Source organism: Ctenocephalides felis, unplaced genomic scaffold (genome assembly GCF_003426905.1).
Source record: "Ctenocephalides felis isolate EL2017-DRISC unplaced genomic scaffold, ASM342690v1 CF-g0.4_SCAFFOLD_01604, whole genome shotgun sequence".
Taxonomy (NCBI): Eukaryota; Metazoa; Arthropoda; class Insecta; order Siphonaptera; family Pulicidae; genus Ctenocephalides; species Ctenocephalides felis.
This window is the reverse complement of record NW_020537758.1, coordinates 15,563,307-15,583,777: the sequence shown is the minus strand read 5'-3', so window position 1 is coordinate 15,583,777 and position 20,471 is coordinate 15,563,307. Positions and strand designations below refer to the sequence as shown.

Below are 20,471 nucleotides of genomic sequence, written 5' to 3'. Positions count from 1 at the left end.
ATATAAATTCAAAAACTCTTTTGTAACTAATGCAATATTTGATGTATATATATATATATATATATATATATATATATACATCAAAATAAAACACTACATGTTAATATAAAGAAATATGAAAATGTAAAATTAATTAAACTATTGTTAAAAATTCCAGACAATATAATAAAATAATATTATAATAAATCAAGAATAAGTTGAGAAAGAAACGTTAAACGTCAAAATAATTTGACATTTCAAAGCATAGATAACAGAGAGTTTTACTAGTCTCCGCTAGATGGCTGCTAATCGATGTTTTCTTCGAATCATGTTACTCTTTTTAAAACGTTACATAGTCTATGCTTTTTGTTTTGACATTTAGTTTTGTATTGACTTGACAGTTTTTCGAATCTATTTAATTTATTTACACATTTAGTTGCAATACTAAACTATTTAAAATTTGTTGCAATACTAAACTATTTAAAATTTTATAGCTAATTTATAAATTTACAATGTCAGATGTAGCCCAAGTAAGTTCCCTTCCTTTGCCTCCTGTGCAATACATCAATTTATACACAGATGAAAATATTCGACGAAATAGGGCTCCAAAGCCACCTCTACCATGTCATGATACGTATTCTATGTTTGGAAATAACTTTAATGCAGATGATTCTATAATACGACCATTGGACATACAGGTAGTTAACTATAAAATAAAATTTAAGTAACAATTTAATATAAAAGTTAGTATATATGTATATATCTTCTTCATTTTTTAAGGGCATTAAACGTTTATATCCTCAACATTGTGATAGACGTCGAGAGTTAAAAAAACTGAATCATTCTTTATTAGTAAATTTTCTTGATTTATTAGATTTACTTGTTCTGTGTCCTGAATCTCCAAAACGTGCGGAAAAGGTTTGATATTTAGAAAAGAAATAAGCAGCCGTATTTTTGCTGACATTGATACTATCATGCCATTATTGCAGGTTGAAGATCTCACAACTTTATTTGTGCATATACATCATTTAATAAATGAATTTCGACCACACCAGGCACGAGAAACATTAAGGGTTATGATGGAATTGCAAAAACGACAGAGACTTGAAACTGCTTTAAGGTGATTATAATTTAGATTTATTTTTGATCGTTTTGATGTCAACTTATAATTCTTAACAATCTGAATCATTATTTTATATTCATATTTATGGTTATATATATTATAATTTATTCTTATAATTGCGTCTAAATTTTCATATTTATTGACTATGCTTTACGAACATTCCTTTCAGACTAATAACATTATTTGCAATTTTATAAAAATTGGTAATATTAAACACATTAAGAAAACTATGTATGTACATTGTGTGTAAATTCAATTTTTATATAGATTTCAGAAGCATTTGGAAAAGGTTCATGATACATTGCAAACAGCACTACAAAGGCTACCGGAATCTGAAGCAGATGTGAGTTTATTCAATAATTCAGAAATTGACGAAGTTGAAGGAAGTAATCTTGATAGTAGTAATAATGATCCCTGTGATGATTTGGACAGGATAATGTGTTTAATTATAGATAACATGTAGAATTATATTTATTTGATATAAACATTTATATTGTTAATCAAAGGTATTAATTTTAAGTAATAGTAAATAAAGGTTATTTTGTATTCTAGTTTTTATTTGCTTATTATTATTTAACATCAAGTCATATCAAATGTTTTCAATATAGTAAATGTGAATATAAGAGAATTATATAATTTATATATTAATCATGTTTGATTAAAAATAACTTATGTGGTTATGCCAAAATATTTCATGAAAGATTTTAATAAATAAATTTTAAACTTAGGCATGTTTTTTAATAATGTTCTGTTAATCATTTGATATGCTATAAAAATATAACTTACACTACCATACTATTTATCTTGACTTTGACCATATGGCATGAATTGACTGGAACTTTTCCGGATTAGCATCCTGGATATTTATTCTCAGTTCAGGTTTTTTCCCCAAATTTCCCTGAAGTACTTACCATGAGTTACTTTCTATATATGATTATGAAGAAAATTATCCAAAACTATACACAATGCTCACAAAACAGCTGAGAAAGTACCTTAGTTCAGAAAAATATAAAAAGTTTTATACTCATTAATTCTGTATAATTTTTGTTTTACAGAAATATGTTATTCGAACGAAAATAAAGATATCTCGGCAAAATAGTTCAAAATATACTTTAAAAAATATAATTTTTTTGAATACAGTCCAATAATGGTAGTACCATGCCAGCTTTTTTAAGAATGAAATTTTTAATTAGAATTGAATTTACAATCAATAGAACATAAATATTTTACACGCCTGATATCTTATAACTACTTTCATTGTGCAGTTATTGCCAATAAATAGGTACAATATTTTTTTACTAAATTAGAAATTAAATATTACCTTTCCGTAAAGTAAGTTATAGTAATCGCAAAACAATCCAAAATTTCGACCTCCTGAACGAAGGTGTGTGTGCGTGTGAAATGGATACAATTTTCCGTCCACGTTTTCGGGCGCACGGACCACCAGATTTCTATGGTTCAAAAAACATTCGATTTCTATTGATAGGGAGATGTGCTGATTAGTTTTTGGCAAAGGTAGGTTCAGCCGTTTCAGAGATACCGAGCACAATGTGCAAAAAATGGCAGTTCTTAAGAAAACTAAGCATCCTATTTCAATTATTCAAAAAACTTCCTGCTTGTGTCAGAAAAAAATTTGTTTTTCAATTTTTTTTTTATTTTTTGAATATCGAAATTAATTCGGTTTTTAATTTTAATTCTAGCTAAAGTTTTAAATCTCACGTATATACTTCAAATAAATAATTTTAACTTTACAATTCAGTTTATATAATACTTATAAATATTAGACAATGTCTTTCATTTTAAATTCGATTAAGTTTTGTGACTTTACTTTTCTGTAAACATATGTATAAGATACAGTATTTATAATAATCTATTTGAACAGATTTAATATTTCTCGAATATTACATTACGGTACGTAAGTTCCAGCTATTTGCTTTAACAATGCCATACTCCACTATAGTTGAATCATTCAAACCGGTTGATCCGTGCTTTCAAAAACGTGGGCAAAAAATTGTAAACAAACATACATACACACATACATTCATTATTTCTGAGGTATGCCAGAATGTTCAGAAACCTCTGAAACGTAAAGATTGGCAAAAAAAATATTTTCGTTTTTATGACGATTACTTATATAATACCCGCCCAGCTGATGAGCACCAGAGCTCGAGACAGGTATTTTTACTCGCCCCGCTCATTTCATTAATTTTATTAATGAAGTAATAAAAAGTACCCAGTAAATCGCTTATGAATAGCTTGTGAGCCGGCGTGCTTTCTGCGTGATACATGTACATACATTAAGTTTGTAACTAAACATGTCGGTGGAGAACGGCGTGCAGTCGATGGCCGTTTCCAGTTTGGGGTACTTCTGCAAACTAGGGGGCTCCTTTCTGATACGCTTTCGACTCGACTGAACTTCTATGTACGAAAGCTCGAGGCGCTTAACTGGACTTTCCAGGACTTTGGCAAAGTTTCCGCTGCGGTGATTACTTGTTGTTTTGCTGTAATAAAATCTACGGCATATTGATACGAACACTCGAGAAGGTATCGTGAACTGATCCTTCGTGATTAACTAAACAATACAAATAAGAAACACAAACTATACCATTATTTTGTTTCGTTTTCGATTATAGACACAATTTTTGTTCGAAAGATAGTTGAATTATTTTTTTATTTTATAATTTTAATGTTAATTTTACTTGATATTCGAAAAAATACTATGAAGAATTAAGATATAAGTAAATAATTCTTAAGATGACTATATAATAGTAGTTAAATAAATAAAAAGTTATTTTTTCAATTTTATTAATATTAATAATATTTATTCATATATTTAATTCTTGGTCTTTTTTACCCCATGAGATGGAACAGCTAGGGGACACTTTTCTTAAATTTCAAAGAGGTTTACAGTAGGGAATGCAATACCGATGGAAAATTTCAATACCGGTATTTCGATAATTTTTTATTTTAAAACCGGAATACCGGTAAATTACCGGTATTTTTACTATCTTAAACAAACGTAAACAAAATTGAAAGTTACTAGTACAAATATAAAAAAATATATATACAACTACAACTATGTTCAACTAAACAATAAAATAAAACAATAAGTTTATTTTTTTAAATAATAATTTTTTAAATAATAATAAAAACAAAAGTATATGCAATTTAATTAATTCATTATCACTATCGAGTATATTGAGTACTTTTCACCAAAAACAAACTTATGAAAGACCAAAAACCCATAAAAGATCATATTGCATTATTATAATAAACTGTATTGTCTGTATCCAATGTGTTAAATTAGCATAATCTCCAATATTTAAAAAAAAAATTCTACACTAATTTAAGATCGGATTCTTTGTCGAGATAAATAATAAGTTATTATAATTGTTGAGTATTGTTATCTAAAACAATGTGATATAGTATAGTATTTCAAAAGTTCTATAGTATTTTCAAACTTCGAAACCTTTTCGAAAAATAATGTTTTATAATTGTAATAAGCAAAAATATTTAGTTATCATAATTATTATGTATAAAGTTAAAAAAAAATAAAGATTACGCAGGGGCAATCTGTATGATATAAAATATTTTGGCGCAAATATCACTTAAAACCTTAAAAATTTAAAGATAAATTTGTTTCGAGAAATTTAAACTTTAGCGTATTATGTATCAAATAGCGCTTATGTAAAAATACTGAAAATACCGGTATTTTTGGGGTAAATACCGGTAAAAGTACCGCCGAAAAATCGGGCGGTTTACCGGTAATTCGGTATACCGGTATACCGATATTGCATTCCCTAGTTTACAGAATATTAGCTAAACAATTCTATCAATGGGATGTAGTTATAAATTAAATAATAATACTAAATGAATTATAAAGATTTATTATTAAACATGATATACATACATTTTTATCATCTCTTACCACTATCATAAATATATCTTTGATATATGTTTCTGTTTAATTTGCTATAATCAGATTAATTGTTTTTTGAAATACAATTATTATAAATAAGGTGTATTCAACTTTTTTGGAATTACACATTTCTTACAAAGATCACACTCCAAACAACCTTCGTATGAAACTTTGTCACTTACTAACTTGCGTTATCTCTTGTAAAATTACACTTTTTAACTTAATTTAAATTTTTATTCATTATTTGTTTATTGTTTACATCTTGCTAGTGTAATTAACAAAAAATTGATGATCTAATTCAAAAATAACAATACATCTTATAAAACAATTAAATAACGCATACTACATGTTTAGGTGTTGCAAATTAATTTAAAAAATACTTAGACAATGCGGCCGCCTGTCTCCTGATATTCGTGCCTCCCAATTTAATGCGATGACTGGTTAACTATTTTTTACCATGCACTTCGAAATAGTCACAAAAAATTCTATAGGGTAGTGCGGGGCACAAAAATCCGATTTAATTGTGAGCAATTATATTGAGCAAAAAACTAACAACGAAATAAAATACTTTTGTTATGGTTTTTCAAGCATTGCCATTTATCTCCCGATAGCGACGTCGTAAGAATCAAAGTGATGGCTGGTCATGTAACTTTTTCCCTATACTTTCAAATATTGTTGTTGAAAAAAATTTGTACTTTACTTGCTTTTGAGATATCTGCGGATAACCTTTATAGCCACGACATTTAGGCCTCGCTCTACCCTACTTTACTTGATGGTGGTGGACATTATACTAGCGGATCTTTAAGCCCCGCTCTACCCTACATATGTTTATACATATGATATATATATATGTGTGTGTGTTTTCAGGTAAGCATGCATATGTGCGTGCACCTGAAGGTTCTAGAATTGATTTTCGTCTGCGGCGGGGTATATTCTCCTGAACATCCTCTAGTTTGAAGTTACCTTGTCAGATCATTACCCCAGTCCGCTTTTACATAAACATCGCGCGCATTAAAGCGAATACCTAAGACAATGGTTTGAACCGAACTGCGAAACTTGCTCTGCACAAGTTACAAACAATCCTCAGAGCCAGTTCCGAGCACAGGGATCCGGTCCATTGCTTGCCAGGCACGTTATTGTCCCTGTGATTTGTGAGACGACGTACTAGCTACTTAATGCAGGAATTGCCACTAATTCCTTACGGACTTTGGCTTTAAATCTTCAAAATCCTCAAAGGCTAAATTGAGGGGCAGCCAAATACGCCGACGACGGATGCGTCTTATACGTTTTTACTTGCCTTGTTTGAGCGGACGACTACTTGCTTTTTCAAAGGTTGTGAGCAACTACAGTAGTATTTACTCATACAAATTTTTCGCAAATTTTTTTCATCGTGTCAATTGAATATATTTTCTTCAAACATCTATTTTATTTAGCAAAAATTCGAGCCATGGTATATCTTAGATAATTTCGTTAAAAATGTATCAAGAAAACTTAGTGTATCATAGAATTATTTCTGCCAAAATTCCTGGAAAATCACTACTTTTCATGGTACACATAAATGGCTGAAATGACTCTATATTGAAACTTTTTTATTAATGTATCATTATTTTTTCATCGTGTCAATTGAATATATTTTCTTCAAACATCTATTTTATTTAGCAAAAATTCGAGCCATGGTAACTCTTAGATAATTTAGTTAAAAATGTATCAAGAAAACTTAGTGTATCATAGAATTTTTCTTGCCAAAATTCCTGGAAAGTCACAATCTTTCATGTCACACATAAATGGCTGGAATAGCTCTATATTGAAACTTTTTTTCTTTTTCTAGTAAATCACGTATGTCAGACACATTTGTCTGACATAGCTTATGTGACACTTTTTAGCTTTACATACATATGAGTGACATAAAAATTATTGTGTTAAAGTCATGTTGCAATAATGCTCCAATTAATATTAGAACTATAATTAATATTTAATATCTTATAGAAAATTATAAAATTTTAATAGTTTAGTGATAATAAAAAAGGTTAATATAAAAATTTAAATTAAATTTAATTTTGATTACTATATACGTTTGCAATTATATGAAAAGTAACAAAATCATATTGAATGTGTAAAATTAAAATATAATATAATAAAGTACAGTTTTTATATTCAACATTTATATACATTTTATAAAACTTATTAGCTTAAGTTAAGTTTTATAATAATTTTCACAAATTTTGTTTAATTTAATCAAAAATCTTAAATAAATGATAGTTGTTTAATTTACCTTCCTTTATTTGTACTGATTACCTACAAGAAGATTCGATAATGTTGATAATAATTTATGTAAATATTATTGAAAATTAATGTAATATAAGTTTATAAAGCAATTAGTAAGAATATAAATAAAACAATTAATAGTCTCACATATTTTTAATCATTTGTATTATTATATCGAAGTATTAAAGATTCTACTACTCAAGAGAAATTAGTTCTCATTTGATTTTGTAATTGAAGAACGAAATAAATTTCATATTGCAAATGCGATTATTTCATGTAATTCTAATAATTTTTAAACATTTGATTGTTAAATTTACAACTGCAAAAAATAAATCATTAAATAAAAATGCGTTAAATTTAATTTTCAATTTATTTAAAAGTATAGACCAGAATATCGAGGTATATGTTTGGAAAAATATTTCATGAATATTTTTATTTAATCATGAATAAAAAGATTAGTACAATTTTGAACTTAATTGTACTGAAGAAACAATTCAAAGCTAAAACAGTAGAGTCCAAGGCGGTTTCACCATATTAACAATTAGCTTACAATCATAATTTATTTTAGAAAATATACAATTTTGCTACAATTATTTCAACCTAATATATATTTACGTTTTCCAAAAACTTTAAATTTATAATTTTCAGATATATAATTTTTTTTTATCTAAAACAAAATGAAACTAATTACAGAAACTTTTAACAATGACTCAATGATAGACCTTATACAAATTAATGGATTAATTAATTAATTCTAGTATTTGATACATATAAATATAGAAATGTTAAGCCTAAAATCTTAATTTATCAATTTTGCCAATTTTAAAGCCAATTCTTGTCTAATATCACAAATTTAGTTATTAGTAAATTTTATTTACTACAATTAACAGATATCACGTTTCTTTGAAATTTATAAATTCCAATTATTTTTGAATTTTTTTTTTGAAATTTTTAATTTTTGTATTTCTCATTTTGAGAACATATTTGTATATCTATATGCACAAATATATTTCTTATAAACTAATTAATACTAAAGAGTTAACATCCCAAATAATTATTTACTAAAAGTAAAATTAATTGCTAAAAGTAAATAAGTATTTGAATGATATTACTTAATAGCCATAATGTCACTTCGTCAGAAAGTACTCATTGTGATTTTATAGTAAAATAAATTGAATAAGACAGTTTATATATTTCTATTTATGAAAATGGTTATTATTATTTATAGAATGGTAATATAATATTTTTATGGTTCAGATGTTCTTTGTTTTACATGGAAAACCTGTAACCTGAATGTAATTCTTAAATCGTTTTCTTTAATATTTAATTATATAATTAATTTGTATTTGTGTTTTATTATATTTGATGATTAAATATAAACCGTTTTTATGTGATCTTGCTAATTGTGATGAAGTTCAATAATGTCTTCGAATTATATAAATGACTGCACAGTAATTCATTCCTTTAGTAGTTTTTGAAGTGTGATTTACATGTTACAAGCAAATTATTTTTATGAATTGTAACTGTGAACAATATTACAATGTATGTACTATTGCATATTTTTATTCATATTATTTTCAAGGATTTGATTTATTCATACTTTATATGTGAATCTGTCGAACTAATTTTCGTGATTTTATTTTGATTTTGAACAAATCGGTTGCATTTCAAAACGTAGAAACCTGTTTTTCATTTATTAATAAATTGATTATAATTTTGAATTTTTCAAGGTGGATTTTCTGGCAAAAACAAACCCTTTCTTCGATAAGTCATTAATTATTATTAATTTTACATTAATGACAAAATTTCAAATGAAAAGTGATAGTTGATTTATATTTTCAATTAATAATGAGATAATTTAAAAGTGTTATTTTAATAATTTTTGGTAATATATGAAATTCGACAGATGATGTGTTCATTGATTTTCAGTCTGCTGAAACTGTTTTCAAATATTGAAGGTAAATTTATGAAATCAGTCGTTTAACATAATAAGATACCATTTTTTCATATAAATTTATAAAAATTGTTTTTCATCTGTTAATATTATTAATTGTTTGCCATGAGAAAAAAAAACAATAGAATTTTAATAATGTATAAAAATGTAGTTTTGACTCTTAAACTATGTTAAAAACTTTTTGAATAGTGATACATTGTAGATTCTTTTTTTCTTACCAAATATCAGTTTACTAATTTTAATGAAACATTGAAATGATAAGAATAAATTAAATTGGACACTTAAACGTGGGTCATTACATGTTAATTTTTATTTTATTTATCAAATATTAGTTTTCCAACCAGCATCTAGTATAAAAGACCAATTTTTATTCTCATTGACTTTCCAGATATGTAGGTATATTTAGATGAAACAAATCTATTTTTTATGAAACATGGAAATTATAATGATGGCTATTATAGATTTTAAAAAATCACTTACATCGTCTTTTGTAATATATTTATAATATAGCTCATTAAAATAAATTTTGTGAAGTTATACTAAATATTAAACCAGAAATTTCCTAGAAAAATTATAAGGAGCATTTATTTGTGATTTTTGTGGGAATAATATTATTTATGTTTTTAGATTTCATTTTGAATAATAAAATACGTCTTTATATATTTCCATATTATATTTATAAAATTTTTGTATAAAACAGAAATTTCTTACAAAATTATAAGAAGCAATATGTGAGCTTACGTTTAGATTTCTTTTTGAATTAAAAAAATGCGTTAAAATGTCTATTACTCTTGTCGTCTTTGGTCTTTGTATAATTATTACTCTGTACAGAATTTCTGAAGGTGGTCTCACCCTTATTTCGCGGTCGGTTATGATCATAAGGGTGCAGGGTGTCCTGGTCGATATGGGCAAGACGCTGTTATACGAATGGCTTAATAATATTACTTTGAAGGTACTTCGATGTTATATGGAGAAGTCTGTCTAATATATGAAGAGGATGCGGGCAAAGTAAATACATAAATAGGAATAGGGTTTGTGCTATCAAAACTAGTTTAACATTGAGTTAGTTCAATAAGTGATTTTGCAGGAAACCAGATATACCCTTGTGGGTAATGGTAATAAGAAAAAATTGTTCGTGGTTTATAGTTTTCTCTCTCCTAATTGTACTGAAAATGTCAGCAGCAATATTAATGGTCATAGGGAAGGTTAGAAAAATAATATAAAATAAAAAATAAAGTAACTTTGATATTAGTTTTTTAATATTTGTAGTAATATTATAAACCCTTGAAGGTAATGGTAATAAGAAAAATTTGTTTGTGGTTTATAGTTTTCTCTCTTCTAATTGTACTGAAAATGTCAGCAGCAATAGTAATGGTCATAGGGAAGGTTAGAAAAATAATATAAAATAAAAATGTAACTATGATATTATGTGTAAAAATGTAACTATGATATTAGGTTGTTAATAGCAGGATTTATTTTGTCAAGGACTGTACTAAAAAAATTAAAAGAAGTATTAATTTACATTATCAAAAATTGTACATAAAATTTCATAAGTACAGCAAATTTATCCTGTTATTTATTTAAGTATTTTCAAATATGCCTAGTGGTTTAAAAATAATTATATTGAATGACTTATAATTTGATATTGCAGAAATGATTAATGATTAATGAATTTATAATCATATTGAAGAATTTTAGTCAATAAGTTCTATTTTTAATTTAAATTTATTTTGAAAGAATTTTTTTACCTAAAATGTCATTTTAAGTACCGTGAATAAAAATTGTCAGTTTAGGGTTAAATCACTTTTTCACGGTGATTTTATCAACTTTTTAGTAGTATTTAGTAATTTTTTGTGTTCAAATTTAATTTGACTGCTTTGCTATTGCAAATATTAATTGAGAATGGCAGAGTTTGTTCATGTTTTAAATTTTTTTTTTATTGTTTTTAGAATTTTGTTTTTCGAACGGTTATACACATATATATATGAGATTGTAGAGTCTAGGATTTGTAAATATTTTGTAGAGCTTCAAACAAAAAATCCAAATGTAATAAAAAACAGAAAAGTTTTTCTAAAAAAACATTTCTTTATTTATTTACTGTCGATATTTTGGAAATAAGATCGTACCTATATATACATACAATATATATATATATATATATATATATATATCTTATATATAAAAATGGATGGCAAAATGTGTTGGTAAGCGCATAACTCAACAACGCACGGACCAATTTGGTCAATTCTTTTTTTAAAATGTTCGTTGAAGTCCAAGGATGGTTGTTACGGCGAGAAAAAATCGAATAATTGGCGGGAAAATTCTAAAAACAGCCCTTTTCTTCTTTAATCGAGTAGGCAACGCAATTTGTAAAAAAACAATGATCTATGTCATAACATTTTGTGTAGTTTTTGATAATCTAATTTTGAATATATTTATATAAACATAGAAATATCTTTCTATTAATCAAGCTATATTGGCAGCCAAAAACATTGATGTAAATTAATTAAATTTCAAAATTCAAGAACAAATTACAGGCGAATCAGTTGATTCTGCAACTAACCAAGACGATCCACCGGAGTTTTTAAACTCGCTGGATTTGCTAGGATTGTCACCTCATAATTTTCAATCAAAGGTTGGATCGGCAATTATAATGTTGCAAAATATCGACCAACTATATTCAAAAGATAGTATAAATCAGAAGAGAGATGTTCTCGCACCATGCATCCCAATAAGTTTCCAGTGCGTTTATGGTATCATTAAGTGTTTGTGGTATTAATTTAGAAAACCCATGTTTCTCACATGGAAAATTGTATGTTGTTTGTTCCCATATTGGAAAACCATCAGATTTGTTTGTCTATGCGCCAGGTAATCAAACTAAAAACATCGTTTATCACAAAGCACTACAATGAAAATTGAACTGATTTTTGAATTATGATTTACATTATTAAAATTACTTACTTTTAAATGCTTATAGTGTTTTATTTAATTATTTTTAATTCACAACGAATTATTACCAGGGTGACGGTTCTGTTCAGGATAATTTTTTGCAAAGAATAGAAAAAAGGTAGGCACAAAACACCGCCACATTACAATTTTTTTTGACAGGGCGAAGTCTGTCGGGCCGGCTAGTATATATATATATATGTATATATATAAAGACTATTTGATGTGGCATTTAATAAATTCCACGGGATTGAAATTTGAATCTGAAGACAATCAACGGTTCAATGAGTATAAATAAAGATTTTGAGCTCTAAAATATAATTCTAGTATACTGGTCCAATAAGTAATATTTTACCAAATTACCATTTTGTCCAAATTTACTAAATGTCCTTAAGTGGACACTTGTAAATAAAATGCAGAATAAAAATTTTTTATTGTTGATAAATTATTGTCTATTATTGGTGTATAAGTCATAATTTGGTGAGTCAGTAGATTTTAATAAATATCTAGGTAAAAATTCAATAACGTGCGCAAGTGATTTTTTTCAGTCGGGCAGGATGTTTATATTAATAATTGAATTTTTATGATTTTATCGATCTTAGCTATTACAGCAACGATTATTACCATGATTGTCGCAAAAGTAGTCGTTTTTATCGAGAGGATCATTATTCAGTCTGCTAATCCTGATAAAATTTCAATAATGTGCGCAGATGATTTTTTTAGTTGGCCAGGATGTTTCTATTAAAAATTGAATTTTTATGATTTTATCAATCTTATCTATTACAGCAACGATTATTACCATGAATTTCGCGGGAATTGTCGTTATTATCGAGAGGATCATTATTCAGTCTGCTTCCGGCGTGCGGTAATGTTAAAATTTGTTGGAAAGGGCCTGAAGAAGGGCGGCGACTACCGTGCGAAACGTAGCGCTTCTCCGAGACAAAGGGACTGATATAATATCGGTATGCGCGGATCGCAGACGGCCATTCCACAGATTATTATTATAAACTTGGATGAAATTTCTTATAGTAATAAGTAAGGTTTGTCTCATTTGATGTGGAAAACAGTTAAAACGTAAGGATTGGATGAAATTTCTTAAAGCTGAAGAAAGACGTAAATATTGCTTTATTTTGTTTGGAAAACAGTTAAAATATCTGGCTTATGCTTGTGACACACCCCGAAAAAAATATCATTAGAAGGTATGAAAATTTCCATAAGATGTAAGGATTGGATGAAAATTCGTAATTGGATGAAAAGACGTAAAAATTGCTTTACTTTGTTTGGAAAACAGTTAAAATATCTGGCTTATGTTTGTGATACACCTAGGACAAAATTATCATCAGAAGGTATAAACATTTTGATAAACAGTAAGGATTGGATGAAATTTGTTTGGAAAATTGTTTATACATCTGGCTTATGTTTGTGAAAAATATCATTAGAAGGTACAAAAATTTCGATAAGCATCAGCCAATGAAAATTAAAGTTAAAAAATTGGGCAATCAAAATTAAAGCACCAATTAAGATAATGGTTTGAGAATTGGTTCAGAGCTATGAAATATAATTATAGTGTATTTGTTCATATAGATCATATTTGACTATTTTTACGTTGAATTTTTTTGCTGCCAGTTAATTAAAACTCACTGAAAATAAATTTGAATAATGCTTAACATTTAATAAGTTTTGAATAATGTCTTTTGCACTCGCAAAATCTTAGCATCCGAGTGGAAAGGGTCGAATAAGGGATATTTTGCATTGAATGGTTTTAGTATAATTCTAATGTGATTAGTAGATTTTTTTAAATTTGTGTTATATGTAATTTATAAATTGAAACCGAAGTGATGTTGAATTTTATATAAATTAATTACTCTGGTTGAAACTGTTTACTACGTTTAGAATTATATCAGACATTTGAAACATTTATTTTTGAATAAATTAAATTTTATTTTTTGAAATAAATGATTATTTTATATTCTTTTGAAGAAATTTTAAACAATAAAGTCTACAGTAATTTGAAAAGTTAACTAATACTGATTCGGAAACTTGTTCAAATAAAAATGTCAATTAATAATTTTGAAGTAAAAGTTAATTTGATAAAAACACAGAATAATTTTGAAGTAAAAGTTTAAAGAAAATGATTTAATAGAGATTATTAAAAAAATATAAGTATATTAGTGAAATGTAATATTGGTTGGATTGATAACACCATATTTTTACTAATAAAAATAAAATTGTGTCTATTTATTTACATGAACTATGTTTATAGATTTTGGCTATTTAAGCATTTGGTATCATAGAATAAAATTTTTAGTTGTGTTTTAACTATTTTAATTTGCGTTAATAGTTGATCTTAATCATAGCAAAAGAACGATTTTTTATGTTTTATTGTTAGAAGAATTTTGCAGCTTTGTAGTCTGTTGTAGTTATATCAGATTATGTTATTACAAAGTCAACAATATAATTTTCTGTATACTGTTAGTCTAATTCAGTATTACTATTTGATTTTTGAGATTTGCAAAAGAATTTTTAAAGCAATACCTCATGATTATTTTTATAATATTTCTATTGCACATTATATTTCAATCAATGTATTGTCAAAATATATTTATTAGCAAGATATAGGAATTTCTGAAAGGTTTCAAAAATTTTATTTTGTGGATACGAGTACATGTATGTTAGCATCAAGGCGAGTCCTAAGTAAACTGTACGGTATCTTACATGTAAGTTGTATGCTCAAATTAGGTTAGTTGTAGTCGATATTAATTAATATTAAATCTGTGTTTGCATATCGTTTATGAGGATGTAAACTATTTCTGATATAGAAGAAGTTTGGGGAAAATATGAGAAAATCTAGTGTAGATTTTTCAAAGTCCTTGAGAGTATATCAGAGAAGCTAGACTGAATTGCGTAAATATAGGCCATGATATTTTTTTCAAATTTTGTATGAACAAAATGAATATTACTATTTTCTTGATATTTATTTTTGTATAAATACTTCTAGAATATTGTGAGCGCCATTAAAAGTATTCATTTCATTTTGGTCGAGTGCATTTAAATATTTAAACTTTATTTTTGCGGGAAGATTTTGTGTAATATTGTTGTTTTCAGGATTATTGGTAAAATAATGTATCTTTCGGGTACAGTGATTTTTGTAAAGTTAATTTTATATTATTTTTATTGAGTATTATGTCAAATATCATTACAAAAATTTTTAAATTCTAAATTTGGAATGATTTTGATCATATCATATTCTTTTTAAATATAATCCCCAAATTTTTAAATAGTTAATTAATAATAACGTAATGCAGTAAGTCTGATAATTCGACAAAGGCCTTTGGTTTTATTTTATATAATTTTTTTATAAGTACTGATTCATTTTAATTTTTTGTAAAAACTGTTAAATTGCAATGGTTAAATATTTATATTAGATACATATATAATATGCTCTATTATCTTGTCTTTCTTTAATGTTAAAAATTTAAACAATTATTTATTATTATTGTGTATGACGTAGAAACTTGGGGTGATTTTTATGCACGTTTTTATTTTGTACTCGATTTATATAATCTATTTTTCTATCAATTTATAAAATGTGACATAATATAACTTCAGTTTTGGCTATTTCGCTTAAATGTTGTGTCAGTGTTCTATGCATAAAGATTTATAGACAATTACTGTATAGGTTGCAGTAGAAACTTGAATTTTGCGGTAGTGCCAGTATTAAATTATTACAAGATGGAACTTTACTTTGAGCTGGTCAAGCTTCTAGAAGCCTTAGTATGTAGGAGTCGCACTACTGTTCGAAATTAGCAGAATCATCAATAACTTTGGCATGGGAATGGAGAATAGAATGCAACCCACGCCGGAGTAGAGGGATGTAGATGGACTATTGTATCTACTTTTTAGGAAATATACATATATAGACAAGATAAATCGTGTAAAATAGCTCTAGTTATGTTTGTAAGGTCTATTAATATTTACTGATAAAGTAAGATTATATGCCAAAATTGTAACGATATTGAAATATTTTTCTTTTTCAATCAATCTGAAGCTTTGAATATGCACGAGATTTATGGTACAAACGTTCATTTAAATTAGATCGAAAAATTGAGTTTATCATTGAATTTTTTTGTTCAAATTTATAATTTTTGCCTATATTTACATAGTACATGATGTGAGAAATATATTTACATTTATATGATAGTAGTCTTGTTTCTATGTTCACAGGAAGAGACTATGGAGTTTTTTTTTAGAATAAACAATATAATTTATTGCAACGACTTTTGTGAACAGAAAATTTTGTGAAATGATCTACTTTGAGCAGCGTACTATTATTTATAAATAAGAAGAAAAATCTAGTGTAATTTGATTAAATTTGATTGTCTATTTGGAATGTATTACTACTGCTTTTATCTTGAAAACAGTATATTCAAACTATTTTCCAATGGGTTTCATTCTAAATAAGTTGCTATATAAGTTGCAACTGATATTGCTTAATACGATGTAAAAATTTGGTTTGGTTCCTATTTATTTAAATAATTATTGTTATTTTTTCATTCATATTATAGTTTCTTATATGCATAATTGGAAACTAAAATGTGCGATTATTAAATTAGGAAAAGTTACACAATGCGATTTGTATCAAAAAATATTATATTCAATTATAGAATTTAGGACATTTGTTTGGTTGAATACTATAAGTTGATATTTTTTATTTTTTGTATTAAGCAAGTTGTGTTAAATTGCAAATATTTGTATTTGTTGCCTATAAATGATTTTTGATTAATTTACAAAAACCATTCATATTTATTTATATTGTAGCAATATTATATGCACTAACAAAAATTGAAATCAAATTGCAAAGTTTAGTATTATCACATTATCTATTAAGAAAAACTATTTTGAAAAATACTAAAATTCAGTCTAAACTCCAAATATTTTAATTTGAGGCAAAGATATTTTCTTTTTTTATACTGAGACTTATATGCTAATAAAATTAATATTTAGGGTAATGCCAGTCATACTATTTTTTCACTGTTTTTTCTCAATTAAGTTTCAGAATATGAATTTAATTTCCAATTATGATATATCTATTATTGTTATAACATTACTTTGAACTTGATTTCAATAATAAAATATTTTAATAAGCATATTAAGCTTGTAGTCCCTTGTGCAAGACTAAGGGGTGTGTTGTATTAAAATATGATCCTATGTATTTTGTCTGAGGGTTGTGATGTAAGAAATGCGAATACTGTACAGTCTTGATAAAATATTAATTTAGATTTTATTTTACATTATTTAGCATATTTAAAAAATATTTAAAAAATTGTAAAACGGTTTATATTGATATTGTATAACTTTTAGTGATTAAATAGCAAACAAGGTCGAACAGTTTGTCTAAAGAGTGATTTGATGTAAAATGAATTTTATGGAATAATGCAAAAAAATTAACAATTTGTTACAACCGAATTATTTTAGTACCTGATACTGAAAATCAATTTTGAAATCAAAAATACGAAAACCGACTTTGACTCTCTGTTCTTCGTAATCATTGAGACATTTTTTTATATATACTTTCTGACGAAATAAGCTACACAATATTTACAAAAATGTTACATACACATGTAAAAAAAATATTTTGATATCACCATGCTTAATTTGTGAATAAGCATAATTATATCAAGAAAATATACATTCGTTACGCTTCTTTAATGTGAAAATTAATTTTCGTGTTTTCCGTTTTGAAGTGAGTAAAGTCTTTATTATAAAAAAAAAACTTTTGAATTCTGTCCTTTGTGATGGGGTGGAATCATGATTTATCGGCATACGGAAATTATGGATCGTTGGATTTACATTTTGAATATTTCAGATTGTTCTATGGCTTAATGTAAATTTTGTTAGATTTCCTTTTCTTCAGCTTCTCTGGTAATAATACTTCCATTGCATCATACGATAACCATCATAAATCTGATATCTAATTATTGTCCAATTGAGTCCTCAAGAAATTTATTTAAATATTTCTATACAAGACGCAAATTCTTTTCAGTTCTCTCGTACGAACTTAAGGAATTATTTTTTGAAATGAATTTCCATTGTAAATTGTCTATTGAAGGACTATTTTGACTTTTGTGTCTAGGTGGCTTCATTGATTGTTGTGATTGAATTTATTTATTGTTTAAATTCTGCTTATTGTAAAAATTCAGCTAAATTAATTAGTCTGTGTACTCACTCAGAATATAAAATATTTGAAGCGTTGAGTAGTGGTAGACTTCCCAGGTATGTGAATAATTCGCTAAAAAAAGACAATTGAAATTAGAAAAAACAACAATAAATTAAATCAATGAATAAATAAATATATGAAATTATTTTATCTCATTTAAACTATCGATGCTAAAATTAAGAGAATGAAAATGATTTTACTAAAATTTTTGCTACCGGGAATTTCATAAATAAATTCACTGAATCACTTTGTTAACGAATTTTATGGAATTTGCTGTGAGAAAAAATTAGATTTAATTCAAAATCCTATAATAAGATTTTGTCAAATTATTCTGTTTTTTAATGTTTTGAAATTTAAAGATTTATTTTTTATTTATTTTTTGTAATAGTAAGTAATATTTCAGTTAGCAATATTTCAGCATAAATTTTTTTTAGATGGATGAATTATTAATTCATAACTAATGATATTATGCATATATCAGTCATTATAATTTTCTTCTAATATTATTTTTTTTCTGATACTGCTACTATTATAATTTATATGTTTTTTAAGTATGGTTTCGTGACTTGAAATAATTTTGTTAATGCAATGAGAGGATTTGAAACTGAATAATACGTGACATTATATAAATATCAGTAATGCATAGTTTACTAAAAATGTAAAACTAAAGAAATCAATAAAAAAATATAAGTTCTTGAGTAATAATAATTAATTGCAGTCCTCTTAATGAAGAAATTAGGAAATATTATTTATTGCACAATTATAATACAATTTTTATTATGCTGATTTTGAATTTAGACATTTTCTAAGGCTGAATTAATAATTATAAGTAAAGTGTTGGGTTCTAGTCGACGATTTCATCATTTGAATGCATATATGTAAATACGAATACATCAAGCATCTTACTTATTCAAAGATTGCGGTAAATCTGATATGCATCTATTTAGAATCCTTGTGTGAATAATATTAGGAAACTAAACATAAGTAAGTAGGAACACTTTAATATATATATTATATATATATATATATATATATATATATAAATATATATATATATATATATGTATATATATATAATATACCCACTACCCACCCTTAGAGCATTTACCACATTTTATTTCCTATACTTATTATTTTATATCCTATACTTTGAAGCTCATATTTGATGAAATTTTGTCATGTATTGAAATTTTACATATGTTATTTTTATTTTATTATCCTTTTTATTCTATTTATAAGTACACTCATGAAGTAGTACACGTTGATTACCTTCACTTGAAACGGTATTTTTGAGCATCCATAAAATTGATATCACTACTGTATGATTTCAGGTTGCTCGCAACGTTGGATTTGAAAATACTCTAAATTTTCAAATCCAAACTAACAAACGTCATAGATTTTTTCATATTTTAATATAATTTTTTTTAAGGTATTGTTGGCTGATCATGCTAATTTTTTCATATATATCGGTTAGTCGACATTTTTCTCGACTTTTCCGATTTTCCTAATATTTCGATTCAAGTTCCGAGAGCAATCTTGTTTACCCAATGGGATATACCGAAGGGCAATAACAGTAATATTTATCTTAATGGTTGCGGTGACGGTGTTTGCTTGGCCCGTAGTGATTATCGTTAAGATTGCAGAAGCCCATCTAAGCATTGCGGTCGGTTCTCTTAGACCAGCAGGGTCTTATCTACACACCAGACAGAATTTGTCTATAAACGATTCTTAAATATTCTGAAAATGTCTTCAGAATTCTTTATATGTAGATACTTTTCAAAGTATTTATTGTTTAGAAGGCAGCCATGTGGAATTGCAAGTGATGTGGCGATCAAGCAAGCTTTAGAGCAAGTAAGCGTCAAAGGATATTAAAACAATATGTCATGAAATTTTTATATATTTGTGAACCATGAGATTTTTAATATATTTTTATTCTGCTAAAAAGTTTATTATTTCTTCTGTTTTTATATGTTTACACAGGTTTTTTTTAGAGATAAGTATAAAATTCAAAACCGGTTTTCAATACATTTTGTATCGGGTTTTAAAGTATGAATGGTAAATGACGAAG

General features: G+C 26.3%; 1 protein-coding gene across 1 annotated transcript; it reads left to right on the top strand.

The window, feature by feature from the left end:
• The first annotated feature begins 363 nt into the window (after positions 1-363).
• On the top strand, positions 364-1,565 carry LOC113372841 (mediator of RNA polymerase II transcription subunit 7-like). The gene is made up of 4 exons (XM_026613178.1): positions 364-677; positions 760-897; positions 969-1,099; positions 1,370-1,565. Exons 1-4 carry the CDS (start codon positions 492-494, stop codon positions 1,563-1,565), a joined length of 651 nt encoding a protein of 216 aa, XP_026468963.1. The 5' UTR covers positions 364-491.
• The last annotated feature ends 18,906 nt before the right edge of the window (positions 1,566-20,471 follow it).